Source organism: Oratosquilla oratoria, chromosome 43 (assembly GCF_046742065.1).
Source record: "Oratosquilla oratoria isolate Oo_2021 chromosome 43, ASM4674206v1, whole genome shotgun sequence".
NCBI classification, from domain to species: domain Eukaryota; kingdom Metazoa; phylum Arthropoda; class Malacostraca; order Stomatopoda; family Squillidae; genus Oratosquilla; species Oratosquilla oratoria.
Window position 1 is genome coordinate 32,762,568 of NC_134819.1, and position 17,500 is coordinate 32,780,067.

General features: G+C 39.5%; 1 protein-coding gene across 1 annotated transcript in view; it reads right to left on the minus strand.

Moving 5' to 3' along the window:
- Nucleotides 1-17,500, minus strand: part of LOC143022030 (uncharacterized) — a 165,799-nt gene that overhangs the window by 92,467 nt on the left and 55,832 nt on the right. The window contains exon 3 of the mRNA XM_076179964.1: nt 10,301-10,434. Coding sequence (XP_076036079.1) covers nt 10,301-10,434 — 134 coding nt within the window. The remainder of the gene's footprint in view (nt 1-10,300; nt 10,435-17,500) is intronic.

Below are 17,500 nucleotides of genomic sequence, written 5' to 3' on the forward strand. Positions count from 1 at the left end.
TGTTGTTAATATGTAAGCATAAGACTTTCAGGCGCTCCATAGCCAATGGAAGTGAACTTTACTTGTAAGATGGCAGTCGTCATCTCTTCCATTAGAAATGAAACAGGGACCTCTCTTGACAGATACCTCATTAAATATTCCAAGTCCCCAGAAAATTACATCGTACTTAGCTTGAATACATAATGGTATACTCTCGGTAGAAAATTATGGAAATTAGAATTTTCAGAATTTGGGTAAACTTACCAATGCTACCATATCATCAAGAATGACCGATATATATATATATATATATATATATATATATATATATATATATATATATATATATATACGTGCATATATACATCAGAATTCTCCCTTCATCGTAATGTATGTATACGACAAAACAGGAAAATTATAAGGGTATGACAGTAAGAACTTTCATATATTATATCTTCAGACGAAATACATGTGAAGATGTAATATACGAAAGATCTTACTGTCATTTTGGTATATGTTCTGTGGTTTTGCTTCATACATTACACACACACACACACACACACACACACACACACACACACACACACACACACACACACACACACACACACACACACACACACACACACACACACACACACACACACACACACACACACATTTATATATATATATATATATATATATATATATATTATATATATATATATATTGCAAGTGGCCACCAGATAAAAGACCAACCTTTGGGGAGAAAATTAGGAGAAAACGAGATCGTGGAGGTCCTTCAAGACGCTTTGTGTTCAAGTAATCCAATTTAAGTGCTTCCGTCTTCCAATTTCAAGAATTACAAACTAACAGGAGAAGCAGAAACTGCCCCAGCATTAAATAAAGGCACAGGAAACCGCGGCTACATTATGAATTTATACGGAGGTAGTGAATATATACAAAGAAAAATGCCTGGGACAACAAACCTTACCTGATAAATGTATTTTAATGTAGTTTGATAGTGAACTTCTCTATCTAGGCAAGGTCATTTGATGACCTCTGTATATGTGTGACTTTAAACTTGACCTTTGAAAATCATTAAAGGTCAATGTTTTTTATACCATTTGACAACTCGTATACGATTACCTACATACTCATTGTAGTAAATATATCTTTATCTGGATTTTATTAATTTAATGACCTTTATATATATGTGACCTTAATGTTGATCTTTTAAAAACGCTGCAAATGGTCACTATTGTGTTGCCTAGAATTATAATGCAAAATGAAAGGACAAAAGTCTCCTATTAGTTTGAAATAATTCGGGTAATTTCTGATGTCATTAGAGCTGGAAATTATAATATTTCGGTCATCTTAACCCAGTAATTCCCACTATTTAGCAGTCATACATGTAAACTTTAATATATATTTTTCGAAAGTTTCATTTCAGTTCTGCCATTTTGCTGTAACATTGCCACAACCATGAAAAAATGGATAAATAGACAAATGAATGAGTTATTAGATAAATAGGTCAATAAATAAACGAATGAATAAATGAATTAAAAATTTCAGAGAAATAAGCAATTTGGACACTCCAACGAAGTTGTATGAAGCCTCTTGAAAAATCATATTTTCTCAATTCATTTGATTAATTCAGTATTGCCAAAATATTATTTTCTAGCTCTGGGCATCACCTAAAATGGTGTTACATGTTCTGGTAGGTGTATTTGTTGCAAAGTTAAAAAAAGCGGACTCACCCACAGATATACACTGGGTTTTATTAATATTAATTATTACTATTACTTTTATTATCATTACTATTATCATTATTGTCATTATTATCATCATCATTATTGCTATCATTTTTGTTATTATTATTATCATACCATTGTCATTATCATTATCATAATAGTTATCTTTATTATAAATCATTATCATCATAATTATCATACTTATCGTCATCATCCTTATCAACAATAAATAATATTATCATTGTTTTCAGTACCATTATCATTATCATTATTGTAGCTATTTCATTATCATTCACACGACATGGCAGTGATGAGTAATAGTAAGGAGCCATTATTAGAGTTTTGAGAGAAATGTAAAAAAAAACAAAAAAAATGGAAGCCACAATGCAGTACAAAGAGGAGCCAATTAACGTTATAAAAGCAATGTTAGCTACTTTGTGTGTGTGTGTGTGTGTGTGTGTGTGTGTGTGTGTGTGTGTGTGTGTGTGTGTGTGTGTGTGTGTGTGTGTGTGTGTGTGTGATTCACCACGGTCTTGGATCACGTGTTGGACTCGTGATCGACAGTTATTAACCTCCCAGATGAGAGCTCAGAGCTCGTATGACCGATCTATGGGTAATACTGTGACCTTACACGCACACACACACCAAACTCCCCGCCCACGAGAATTGGAGTAACATCTCGCAGCGCAGCGATACTGAAATTTTTTCATCCCTTGGTAGGAGTCGAACCTGGACTTCCGTAGTGGCAGGCGAGAACTCTAACCACAGTGCCACGAGGGTGTGTATGTGTGTGCGTGTGTGTGTGTGTGTGTGTGTGTGTGTGTGTGTGTGTGTGTGTGTGTGTGTGTGTGTGTGTGTGTGTGTGTGTGTGAGTGTGAGAGCGTGTGTGTATTCACCTTGGCCTTTTTGGATCACGTATTGGACTCGTGATCGACAGCTATTTCCCTCCCGGAAGAGAGCTCAGAGCTCGTATGACCGATCTATGGGTAATGCTATGACCTTACACACACACACACACACACACACACACACACACACACACACACACACACACACACACACACACACACACACACACACACACACACACACACACCCAACTCCCCGCCCACGAGAGTCGGAGTAACGACCCAAAGCGCAGCGATACCGAAATAATTTCGGCCCTGGGCAGGATTCGAACCAGGTACAGCTGCACCTCCGTACTAGCAATCCAGTACTCTATCAACGGCGCCACCGAGTCGTGTATACACATGCGTGCATGAATCCAGATTACAGTATTTACGTTTGCCCCCAACAAAGCGAGAAAAGAAGCAAACAATGTTGGCACTTCACGCGCACGCAAGATCTCACTCCTTTTTCCTTTCTCTAATTGTACCGATTCTCTACAGGTTTACCTGAAGGATAAATCTTTTCTTGGATTTTTTTTTTTTTCAAACTCTCGAAATTCCGCTGCCAAATTTCCTGCTTATTTCAAGTGTTTTACGTTTTTTTTTTCTTCTTATATCGTTCTCCTTTTTTATTCCACTTTTACACTCACATGCAGAAAAACAGACAGAGGGAAATAGATCTAGACAAGAGGAATGCTATGTGTATATATATATATATATATATATATATATATATATATATATATATATGTGTGTGTGTGTGTGTGTGTGTGTGTGTGTGTGTGTGTGTGTGTGTGTGTGTGTGTGTGTGTGTGTGTGTGTATGCGTGTGTATGTGTGATTTAGCATGGTCTTGGATCATGTCTTGGACTCGTGATCGACAGCTATTTCCTTCCCGTACGAAAGCTCAGAGCTCATATATGACCGAACTATGGGTAATGCTGTGACCTTACACGCACACACGCACCTAACTCCCCACCCACGAGAGTTGGAATAATAACCCGCAGCGCAGCGATACTGAAGTTATTTCAGTCCTAGGCGGGATTCGAACCCGGACCGGGAACTCTATCACTATGCTACGTGTGTGTATGTGTGTGTGTGTGTGTGTGTGTGTGTGTGTGTGTGTGTGTGTGTGTGTGTGTGTGTGTGTGTGTGTGTGTGTGTGTGTGTGTGTGCGCGCGCGTGTGTATTCACCTTGGTATTCACCCTGGTCTTTAGATCACGTGTTGGACTCGTGATCGACAGCTATTTCCCTCCCGGAAGAGAGTTCAGAGCTCGTATGACCGATCTATGGGTAATGCTAATATGTGTGTGTGTGTGTGTGTGTGTGTGTGTGTGTGTGTGTGTGTGTGTGTGTGTGTGTGTGTGTGTGTGTGTGTGTGTGTGTGTGTGTGTGTGTGTGTGGCTGGCAATGGTCCTTGTGTTCAAGGATCTGTGACATCAAACATTGTACTACTGTGTTGTGTTAGTGTAGAAGGGGAAGGGGGAGCAGTCGCCTGTTTTCCGCTTTCCTTGAGTGAAAAGGTGGAAGAAACACAGTTGATGTTGATGAAAGAAGTGGTGGTTCGGCCTAGAGGCCGAATGTTAGCTCCTCAGAACTGCATCTCATAGTACAGACAAACTGCATGGAGATGATCTTATCTGATGTCCCTTTTTCAGGACCACCACATGTGTGTACTTGCTATTACTCCCATATATATATATATATAATATATATATATATATATATATATATATATATATATATATATACATATATATATACATATATATATACATATATATATATATACATATAAACTCGATGAATTGAAGAACTGGATATATAGCCTGCAACGTTTCGAAGTTACAGCCTTTGCTGAAATATACATGGCAGCAGTACAAGATGTGAATGTATACAGTTAACAAAAGATGCTGTGTGTTGGGAAGGTGACAAATGGTGTGTGTGTGTGTGTGTGTGTGTGTGTGTGTGTGTGTGTGTGTGTGTGTGTGTGTGTGTGTGTGTGTGTGTGTGTGTGTGTGTGTGTGTGTGTGATTCACCTTGGTCTTTGGATCACGTTTTGGACTCGTGATCGACAGCTATTTACTTCCCGGAAGAGAGCTCAGAGCTCGTATGACCGATCTATGTGTAATGCTATGACCTTACACGCGCACACACACCCAATTCCCCGCCCACGAAAGTTGGAATAACGACTCGAAGCACAGCGATACTGAAATTATTTCAGCCCTGGGCAGGATTCGGACCCGGACCGCCGTAGTGACAGTCGGGGACTCTACCAAACACGCCACCGTGTGTGTGTGTGTGTGTGTGTGTGTGTGTGTGTGTGTGTGTGTGTGTGTGTGTGTGTGTGGAAGCTCATGCTCGGAGTTTTTTATATAGAGAGATTTTAAAATTAGAAGTCGCCTAGAATCACTTCTGGTTGGATATAATGTTTTTCCTTTTCAAAGACGATCGTAGGTGAAAGTGCTGTGTTCTGAGAACATACGTGTTTTGATTGAGCCGTTGTGAAGATGATTAGTCAAAATCAATCTGATGCACGTAGAAAAAGGCGTACCAATGTGAGTAGATCAGACATTTTCTTGGAATAACGGAAGATGATGAGGTCAAGGCGTTGGGGATCCATGGATGGATCTACCATCCCGTTTGATGACATTTCTCACGATTTTCTGTCCGCTGCTAGCATGCGGGTATCGGTCTCGCTTAATTGTGGGTTCGAATCCCGCCCTCCTCTCCGATTCCCAGCAGTGACTGTTACATGCCCCAACACTTCAAGTGCAAAGAGTAAAGGTAACGGCTTCGGCCGCAGCTACACGCCTCCAGATGTAGTATCCTCACCCTCCTCCTTATCTATCTTGCAGGTTCTCGACATATGAGTTTCATCAAAATCTTACTGGAAGGTGGCATTTCTGCTGATGTTACTGTAGACTAGAAAACCCATTTTCAGATATCTTGTTTGACTACACGGTAGATAAGGTAATATGTGTAGCCATTATCTACTATCAGTTGCGTAATAATTTCAAATTCCGTGTGTGTAGATTACCAACTGCTGCAGTGCGCTAGTGTTCATCTAACGAAAACTAAAATGATTGATTCTTGTGAGGCATTAATTACTTAGAATCAGCCGTTCAAACAATGTTCAAAAGTAGCTTCTTTGACATGAAACGAGGTCATAATCATCGTCGACCCTCAAGAGAACATCTAGGAATGGCTGGGGGTGAGGGATATGGGAGTAGTCATGGAACTTACAGCAAGATAACCTGATATGCGGTGCAGACAATCACTGACCATATATGTAATTGACTTTCTGGAGGTGCACAGTAAAGGGGAGACTATTATTTTTTGTGCCTACATCACGAATTCAAAGATTTCTTTGGAAATGATGACATGGACTTTGGGTTCCTGGCTGGTGACGATAGATGTAATTGACTTCCTAAAGGATCACAGTAGAGGGTAGACCTTAATTCTTTATTTCCAAAATATGGATCCCAATATTTCTAGGTAAATGATGATCTGGGCTTTGGGTTCCTGGTTGGTGAGGAGAATCTTGTACGAGATAGTGGTACACAAAGCTTCCTCTTATGCTCCTTTGTGTCTGGTGTCCATAAAGTCTGTAGCAGAGGCCAAATGTTGTGGTGTCTGTCAAGAACAACCGGGTGGCAGGGGAGAGAGAGAATCCATTATCTTGATGGTCGAGTCGATCACTTGAAGACATCCGCTGTTTACTAATTGGACGGAAAATCTCCAGGTTTCCGTGCCTGAAGTGATTTATTGTGAAAGACTGTGTTTACAAGTGGAAGAGGAACGTTGTGTTTCTAGCTGTCGAGCCATTTGTATATATCGAGGTAAAACAAGGGGTACTAGTTGCCCAAGCAGGTTAGAGCGTCACTACTAGAGGCGGAGGTCAAGGTGACGGTTGCTCGACCTCTGCCGCCAGCGAGTTGAACCAAGGGTATGGTTCATTACATTCTACGTCCTAGCTTCCTGATAGGGGAAGTTCGCGACGATAAACAGAATGAAAAAGAAAAAGTATTCTTTGCAAAGATGTCATAATTTAGATTATTCTTCTTCATACTAGATTCCCCGTGATAAAATCGAGACATCGGGACTACACATTCTTACTAGTAAGGAAAATGAATTTGATTTTAGCTTATCTCTACTGTGAGAGTCACTGACAACTCTTCTAAATCCGTGGAAACAGTAAAACATAGAAGATAACAAACTGGTACTAAAAGAAAATGATCTGAAAAGGCAACATTTATATTTACAGTTATTTGTCACAAGGCTAAGCCCAAAGCTGTTAACAAGCATGAAATTGCAGGAAAATATATAATCATACAAAATCACGTAAAATTTCCTGTCAAACAAGTTGGAAGTTCATTCGTATTACAATACTCAAGTACCAAACGAGGGTGACTTTGAATGCAACAACAACAGCAGCAGCAACAACAATAATAATAACAATAGTAATAATAATAATATTATTAATAATAATAATAATAATAATAATAATAATAATAATAATAATAATAAATAAATAAATAAACAAATAAATAAATAAATAGATGAAAAATAATAGACCTAGTGCTATCATAAGCAGCCATTGCATGCGAGCGAAGAAAACGGGGTCTGTGCAGCGAATAAAAAAAAATGGAGGCAGACACTGTGGGAGGCATACAAGTGAAGAATTTGAATTAGGGCGGAGAATTACATAGGAACGGACTGTTGAGAAAGCGGATGAAGGCAAATGGGAAGGAGCCAGAAGCCAAGAGATAGAAATCTGGAATTCGTCTCAGGGAAAAGAAACAGATGGCGTCAGTGGCTCTTTGTTTACGTAAGTGGGGAGAGTCATGGCATGGAATAAAAACAGAATATGAAGAGTTCGGAGAGTGATAATAAAAGGAGAAAGGATTGAAATAAAAATGTATAGATACATAAATACATACACACACACATACACACATACACACACACACACACACACACACACACACACACACACACACACACACACACACACACACACACACACACATATATATATTATATATATACATATATATATATATATACATACATATATATATATATATATATATATATATTAGGAAGGCATTATGTAGCAGCACATTTGTAAAATGAGACTTACCGACCCACTGTCGGAGAATGAGATCAGAGGGACATAAAATCTGTATATTTCGACCACTATCTATGGTCATCTTCAGCAGAAATGAAGAGGACCACAGATAGTGGTCGAAATATACAGATTTTCTGTCCATCTTATCTCATTCTCCGAGAGTGGGTCAATAAGTCTCATATATATATGTATATATATATATATATATATATATATATATATATACACATGCATACATACATACATGTATAAATCTTACATACATATAATATTTATTCTATTCACTATTCCGCTTTTTATTGGTGGTGGTGAGTAACTGTTCTTTTTATACGTTACCCGATTTCAAGAATGCAAAAAAAAATATTTCATCCAAATGTCGTGCAAGACACTTGAAAATGATGTGAAGACTAAAAGTGGTTTTACAGCCTCGAAGAGCTAATTTCTAAGAACACATTTCAGTACAGATATCTTCTAATGCAATAGAACTATTAGAGAAAATTTGAAATTAAGCGTCATTATTAAATAACTAATTAGAGAATTCTTTGAAAAGATGTTATACCTTTACAAATGATTTTGTGTTCATTGGCAAATGTCCTGAGTTGTATAAGCTTCTCTTAAGATATTCTTTTTCTTTAATTCTTATTGTGTTTCGAACACCTTCCAATCCATGCCGTGGTGTTCCGTGGCATGCTTGAAAAGGGAAAATTCCCTCTGAGACAGAAGGAATGATCAAAGGAAGTCAATTTCATTCCCTTTTGGTATCTGCTGCAGGACCTCTGAGTTCGACGCACTGCTTTTACAGCGAAGCCGTCTAGTCACTACCAACCAAAAGTGCCTTTCTTTCCTGTTCTTCCTGGGTTAAAACGATTTTTTTCTTAACATTGCTAAAGGGTTCTCTGCAACGGAAAATCGAAAAGGGACGAATCAGAACAGAAAAACGCGCGCCTTAGGCTCATTTCACACGTATCGACTTTTTGCCTTGAGCCGTCTACGACACGACGTCGTGCTCTCAGGGAACCATGAGTGTTTATGAACACTTTCACAAGAGGTTGTAGTCGTGATGTGTGAAAGCGTCCATAGACTCCCATGCTTATTTGAGAGCACGACGTCGTGTCGTGGACGGCGCATGGCAAAAAGCCAGTACGTGTGAAACGAGCATCAGAGAAGCAATTCACTGAATAGAATTTAAATAGTCGATACGACCCGACGGTTAACAAGCATTAAGGCAGCAGGTGCACCCACAAATGAATATATATATATATATATATATATATATATATATATATATACATATACATATATATATATTATATATATATATATACATATGTGTGTGTGTGTGTGTGTGTGTGTGTGTGTGTGTGTGTGTGTGTGTGTGTGTGTGTGTGTGTGTGTGTGTGTGTGTGTGTGTGTGTGTGTGTGTGTGTGTGTGTGTGTGTGGATGTGTGTGTGTATGTGTATGTACTATATGTATATACTATATACTCGTATATATGAGTAGATAAAAACAAGTAATTATGTATATGAATAAACAAATAGATAAATAAACAGATAAGTAGAGGGATAAATGAATGAATAAATTAACGAATAACATAACTAAGCAAGCGAATTAGTAAATAGAAATATGAGCCAATGGATAAATACATATAAATAATTAAATAAAAAATTGATGAATATATGAATGAAAAAATAGATCAATAAGATATGAATAAACAAGTTAATAAACAAATAAACAAATAGAAAAAAATAATAAATCAATAAAACCTACTCCATCAAAGCCACGCACTTTCTAGGCTTTGTTCTAATTAAACGCAGATAAATTTCTATAATTGAGTGGAAGTCTCCCGACCTAATGAGGTCGGGATCACTCGGTATCCCTTTCAGAACAAAGTCCCACCTGTCAGCTGCTGCATAATGTGAGCTGACCTACAAAGCATGCCACATACACACACACACACACACACACACACACACACACACACACACACACACACACACACACACACACACACACATATATATTTATATATATATGTATATATATTGTGGAAACCACGACAAGCACGTGGCGTGGAGCGCACGTTGTCTCGCCCACGCGGCTAGACCTGAAGCGCTAGCCACGCACACCTGTCTATGTCAGTGTGACTTTGGTTTACCCGACCTAACCTAATCCAGTGCAATTTTGTAATAACGCACCGGCCGCACGTGTGTGTGTGTGTGTGTGTGTGTGTGTGTGTGTGTGTGTGTGTGTGTGTGTGTGTGTGTGTGTGTGTGTGTGTTTGTGTATATATATATATTTTTTTTTGCGGCAGGTGATTTTACTCATCCGAAGGAGTGAGTCTGAAACACACTGACCTTGATCCCTCGAGAACTACTATATACTGAGTTGAACAGATTTGAAGATGGTTGAACAAGGGTTGTGGATCACTTTCCCCCCGTCACGACCACGACCAGGTGCGGAAGCGTATATAGATACCCAATGGTCACTTGAGATGACGACGTCGTGTCGTGAACGTCTCACGGCGAAAAGTCGATACATGTGAAATGAGCCTTAGTGGACTTACTTGACATGGAGGAAGTCGTGCACGAAGAGGGACCTCTGCGCGGGAAGGCGAAGGCCCAACGTAGCCGTGTAGAGCGGCATGTCTTCGTGGTCCTCGGACACCGTTGGGTACACAATCACCGCATCCTCCATCACCTGGACGGAGAGAAAGGGATTTGGGGTGAGGAGACTACTACACCAGGAGGGGTTGAGTAGCTGTGGCCGAAGCCGTCGACTATGCCCTATTATGCACTTAGACTGTTGGGGCAGGTAATAGTGGCTGCTGGGAATCGGAGATAAGTGTGGGATTCGAACCCACAACTTAGCGAATGCGAGAGCACCATGCTTCCGATTACGCCACCACCCAACAAAGAGAGATACAGGGTATAAGAAATCGTTTATGTTTTGTTATTTTTTCTTTACACACACACATACACACACACAGACACACACACACACACACACACACACACACACACACACACACACACACACACACACATATATATTATATATATATATATAATATATATATATATATACGTTTTACGGACCTGCCTAGTGTAGGCCTTATGGTCTCTTGCAATCTCCTTCATTCTTATGTTCTTATGTTATGTTTTTTGTTTTCTATGGCTATATTCCACATTCTAATATATCGTGATAAAAGTAAAAAGATGATCTGTGACATACATCTATTGTATCTTTTTATTTTACTTTTTTTTGTTTTGTTTTTTTGTCTGCGTCATCTTGTTAATTTTTTGTAAGGAAAAATGACAGTGTCTGATGTCACTTAATTGAAAGGTTTATTGTTACACTTTTTGGCTTTTTGTTGATCTTTAAGATTTGTAGTTATAAAATCAATCGAGTATTTACATTTGCCTTTTTCAATTCTTTGTTTTTTTATATTTAGATAAGAATATATTCAGTTTAAAGTTCATAAGTTATTTGGCTCATTATAAAGGGAACAGAAGTCTATTGTGGCTTCTTCTTTGTTGGGCATTACCTTCCAAATGAATAAAAATATATGGTGGTAATTAAAAAAAATAATATAAAAGACTTCACTTGCTTGGAAGAATCAAGAGAACAGCTCATTTTGCTCGAAAATTCTTGAGTTCAAAACGTGGACAAAAGGCTAACATATCAACTGGTAAAGAATATATATACAGATAAAAATGAGTAAAGGTGATGAAATTATTTGCACTGGGAAAGAAAAAATCCGAAGAACTTTTGCTCTTTATCCATTACCAACAAATGTGTTAAAAGCTTCCATATGAGCAAATAGAACGAATTAAAGTTTTTTTTTTCCATAAAGAGACGGGGATTATCATAGGTTTAGAAAGGAAACAGGAAAGAAATGGTATAACAAACAGAATGGTTAATGAATGGAATAGACTTAGTCACCATGTAGTGAGCGCTGAAACTATTCGTTGTTTTAAAAGACGATTAGATAATTATATGACTAGGGATGACAGGTAGTATGGGACATGGAACTGCCTAGCAGAGTGGTCTCTTGTAGTTTTCTCCATTCTTATGTCCTTATTCTTTTATCGGTCTTATCTTAGCAGCCTCTTCTATTCTTATGTTCTTATCGGTACTATTTCCACATAAAGACGAAGAGAGTTTGGAACCAAACCTGAGGAACCTCTTAGCGACTTCGGTAACGAGACCTCTTTTGAGCCTTCAAGAGTCATCATAATTTCCGTCCTCAAGGTGATTACGATGGTGATGATAACGAGGATGAGTATGAGAAGGAGAAAGAAAATGGGAGGAAGAGGTAGAAGGGGGAAACGAACGAGAAGAGCAATGGAAGACTTGCTTATCCCCTATCCTCAAAAAAAAAAAAAAAAAAAAAAAAAGTAATTTCCGACTGGGGTACAAAAGAGTCAAACGCAAGTTTCCTCCGAGGAATAAAGGTAGAAAAAAAAAGGAATCAGAATTAAAAAAAAAAAGGAAGGAAAGAATGGGCGGGAACCACGCGACAGAAATCAAATGTAGATTCTTTTCTCGCCCACAAGCGGAACAAGAAAGAACAAGAGGAAGCGAATGAAGACGGGGACAAACACAAAGAACGCTTGGTGGCTGAAAGCGATGTAAGGGGGTGGGTTGGCAAGAGACTACAAGAAGAGCAGGCCAGGGAGGAGAGAGGAGAGGACAGAGAGATGTAGAGGAAAGAGAGAGGCGCAGAAAAGAGGAAGATAGTGGTAGCAGGGAAAGAGAGCATAAAAATGAGGAGACTGCAAGAAACCATTATAAGGCCTGCGCAAGGCAGTTCCATGTCCCTTACAACGTGTCATCCCTATTCATAAAGTTATCTAATCTTTTAAAACAACGAACAGTTTCAGCACTCACTACGTGGTTACTAAGTCTATTCTATTTGTTAACCAGCCTGTTGGTAAACCAGTTCCTCCCTGTTTCATTCTTAAACCTAAATTTGTTCAAGGAAAGGATGAAAACCAGTGAACGAAGATGTAGGAAGAAGAGAAAGAGGAAGAAAGAGAAGGAAATGGGAGGAGCAGGAAGAGGAAGGGATAGAGAGAAGAGAAGAGAGGAAAAGAGGAGGGAGAGGAGAAGAGGACTGAGACAAGATGGAGAGGGGAAGGGAGAGAAGGGAGGAGGAGCAAGGTTAGGGAGCGAGTTGAAAGTAGACGAGGGGAAGGGAAATTGAAGAGAAGAGAGGAGGGAAGGGAAATTGAAGAGAAGAGAGGAGGAAAGGGAAATTGAAGAGAAGAGAGGAATGTACTAGAGAAAGCGAGGGGAGAGATGAGAAATGGAGAAGGGAAGGGAGAGGAAGGAAGGAAGATAGGAGAGACGTGAGTGGAGGATAAGATGATGATAAAAATAAGATTACAAGATAAGGGAGAGGATAAATGACAAAGAAGTGGAAGATGTAAGGAGTGGAAGGAAGACAGGGAAAGGAAAAGAGGGAGAGGAGGTAAGAGAAGAGGAGGAGAGGAGAGGAGAAGGAAGAAGAGGAAGATAGTGTGAGGGGAGGAGAAGATGAGGGGAGGGAAAGGGAGGGAAGGGGAGGGGGGGAGTGAAATAAAGGGAGAGGAGGAAAGAGTGGTGAGTGTAGAAGATGGAGGAGGTGGGAGGTGTGATTGGGGGTGGGGGAGTGGGAGGATCCTTCCAATTTCTGAAGCGACTTGGCCACTCTCTCTGAGCATACAAATAAAAGCCAAGACGGAGAAATCGCACCATGGAGCCTATCACCATCGCTGCTTCTATAAAAGAACGAAGGAACAAGAGAGACAGGAGGTGGTGGTGATGGTGATGACAAGAACTGTGGTGACGGCTGTGGTGGTGATTGTGGTGTGGTGGTGTTGGAAGTGGTGGTGATGATGGTGAGTGTCATAGTGGTGATAATGTGATGATGGTGATTGTGGTGATGGTGGCTGTGGTGGTGATTGTGGTGGTAATTGTGGTGATGATGATGGTGATAGTGATGATGATAGTGATGATGGTGACGATGGTGATGATAGTGATGATAGTGATGATAGTGATGATGGTGATGATAGTGATGATGGTGATGATGGTGATGATAGTGATGATGGTGATGATAGTGATGATAGTAATAATAGTGATGGTGATGATAGTGATGATGGTGATGATAGTGATGACGGTGATCAAATTGATGATGGTAATGATATTGATGTTAGTGATGGTGACGATAGTGATGATGGTGATGCTGGAGATGATAGTGATGATGGTGATGATAATGATAATCGTGATGATGGTAGCAATGGCGGAAGTGGCAGTATTGTTGGCGGTGTTGGTTGAATCCAATGAAACAATGTGGAAACCGAATGAAACATCACAGAGGAGGGACGAAGTGAACGAACGGAAGTGGAACACGAAATAAAAGTGGAAATGGAAGTAGAAACAGAAAGAAAAGATAAAAGATGAGGAAGAAGAGAAAGAGGAGGGGGGGAAGAGAGGGAGAATGGAGGAGGAGCATTTGTCTGATTACACTAAGAAGATAGAGATGGAGATGGAGAAAGACTTGAAGACGAAGGAGATGTAAGATGACTTAGGGACCTCAAGGACGAGTTGTCCATGAAAGAGGAGGTGAGGACAAGAGGGAGGAGAATAAGAGAGGAGAAGACGCGCCATGACCCAATAAAATAGCAACAACGTCAGAGGGGGAGGGAGAAAGGTAGAAACAGAATCAAGTCAATAAAGGTGGAAGAATAAAATAAAGAACACAGAAAAAAAGGAGAAACAGAAAGAGGAGGTGAAGGTGAATTAGAAGAAGAAGAAGGAGGAAGAGGAAAAAGAGGAAGGAGGATAAAGAGGATAAAGAGGAAAAAGGAGGAGGAGGAAGAGGATAAAGAGGAAAAAGGAGGAGGCAAAGGAAGCAGAGGAGATGAAGAAAAAGAACAATAAGAAGTGGAAAAAGAAGAAGATTTTTTTAGATAATAACCAGCGCTTCTATCTTTGGGAACGACATCGCACTGAAGATTGCGGAGTCTTATGAGATAGTCAGAGAGAGAGAGAGATTTAAGCCGGGGAGCATTTTTTTTTTATTTTTTTTTTTTTTTTTTTTTTTTTTTTTTTTTTTTTTAGCTGAGGTTGGTTTAGTCCTACAAGAATGTTGCGTGCCTCGGGTCCGTAGGGATGTCACTAAAGTCCCTAAAATGTCAACAACATTAAACTTGGAGCCTAAACCTGATACGGGGAAGAACATGAAGAGGATGATGATGAACAAGTAGATTTCCTTATAAGCATTCGCATCAAACACAATTGCATGTGTGACAGTTTTCATTACATTTTTTTTTTAAGATGTGGAGTGACGGTAAGCATTCAACCTTGATGTGGAGTCAAACGAATATTGATTTGAACTTCCTTAACTCCATAACTAGTTGTTCGAAGACTGAATTCGCTCCTCTACTACTGTGATAAAATATGTTTTGTTTTGGGTGATACCAGGCTATTCTACAGTATTCAGATTATGGGCATCATCGGTCACCTTAAGCTAGCAGCACGCTAGGCATTTTTCGCTAGCATGCTTCTTGCTTTTGCTAGTAGGTTTGAGTAGAGATGACTTCGGTTACGATTTTTTTTTTTTAATTCCAAATGTCAAATTACTCTTGCGTCATATAATGTGAAATTGAATGGCAAATTAAGAAAAGTTAAACACCATAGAATACGAATGCTAAATACGTTGTTGAGATATTCTCAGAAGTCTAGAACCGAAGTCGGGTTTTACTCAAACGCAGTAGCAAAAGCGAGTAGCATGTTAACCTAGTGTGCCTCCACATTTAGGTTCGTTTCGCACGTATCGACTTTTCACCGTGCGCCGTCCACGACACGACGTCGTGCACTCGAACAACCACGGGTATCTATGGACGTTTTCGCAGGTCACTAGCACGACCACGTTCGAAAACGTCTATAGACACCCATGGTTATTGGAGAGCACGACGTCGTGTCGTGGACGGCGTACGGCGAAAAGTCGATAGATGTGTAACGAACCTTAGTACATTCTGTTTGCCGCCAATTGATTTTACTCATCTGAAGCGTGACCCTCCGATGAAATTGAAGACTTGCATAGAATGGGGAGGAAGAGAAAATGAAGGAGAATCGTGTTGATCACATATAAAGACACATTAAGAAGATTAACGAAAGCTTAGCCGGCTAATTAGCAAAAACAAAAAGAAGATACGTGAAGTTAAATAAATTAGGAGATGAACAGATGGATATTTAGATAAAGGAATAAGCATAAAAAATGTAGATAAGCGATATGTGGAAGAAACAGAAGGAACACAGATATAAATCGATAAAACAATAAATTGTCAATTTCAGTAATTAGGTAAATAGAAAAAAATAAGTAATACGTAGATCAGTATAAATAAAAGACAATATATAGATAAGCAATACTTAGATAAACAAAGAAAGCATATAAAGATAGATAAATTAGTAGATAAGAAAATGAACCAATGCATAATTATAATAATAAAAAAACCCTGATAAGCTAAATAAATGTAGCTCACTCAAAGGATCTTATTTTGTAAATATTACTGATTATAAATTTTGACATTCAGTATTCGTCTAACATTTTTTTATTTTACAGAGAAAAAGAACATCTAGTATCAGCACAAAGACGACATCTTCAAAGTAGAAACTCTAATTGGATACTTGATGTAATTGAACAACAGTTTTTTAGAAGAGATACAAACGCGGACTCACACCAGGTGCGAGCGGATCAAGCCTTGTTGTAGGCCACAAGGGTTCCAATGGTTTTCCCAATATATTTCTTCAAGAAAAAAAAAAAAAAAAAAAAAAACGTGGGGCTTTTGCCAGGTGGTACAAGTGAAAAACGTAGGCCGAACCGGATGCTGATAGTGAGAGTGAAAAGAAGATGAAGAAGAATGAAGAAGAAGAAGAAGAACGCGAAGAAGAAGAACGCGAAGAAGAAGAACGCGAAGAAGAAGAACGCGAAGAAGAAGAACGCGAAGAAGAAGAACGCGAAGAAGAAGAACGCGAAGAAGAAGAACGCGAAGAAGAACGCGAAGAAGAAGAACGCGAAGAAGAAGAACGCGAAGAAGAAGAACGCGAAGAAGAAGAACGCGAAGAACGCGAAGAAGAAGAACGCGAAGAACGCGAAGAAGAAGAACGCGAAGAACGCGAAGAAGAACGCGAAGAAGAAGAAGAACGCGAAGAAGAAGAAGAACGCGAAGAAGAAGAAGAAGAACGCGAAGAAGAAGAAGAAGAAGAACGCGAAGAAGAACGCGAAGAACGAGAAGAAGAAGAAGAACGCGAAGAAGAAGAACGCGAAGAACTCGAAGAAGAAGAACGCGAAAAACGCGAACAAGAACGCGAACAAGAACGCGAACAAGAATGCGAACAAGAACGCGAACAAGAAGAAGAAGAAGAAGAAGAAGAAGAAGAAGAAGAAGAAGAAGAAGAAGAAGAAGAAGAAGAAGAAGAAGAAGAAGAAGAAGAAGAAGAAGAAGAAGAAGAAGAAGAAGAAGAAGAAGGTTGAAGACGGTCTTCTGGATACGTAATGTCTGGGAAAATCTTCTTGTGGGCGTGCGGGCGTGGGGGTCTTGTTGGCGTGAGCCTTCGAGTGTTGCGGTTAGACTAATGATTCCTTAGGCTAAACCCAATCTTTCTCAGTCTCAGACGCTTCCCAAACCTTTACTTTTTCATTCTTTCCAACTCCCCCTCACCTCCACCTCCGCCGTGTGTGTGTGTGGGGGGGGGGGGGCTACCTCTTCAGGAACTT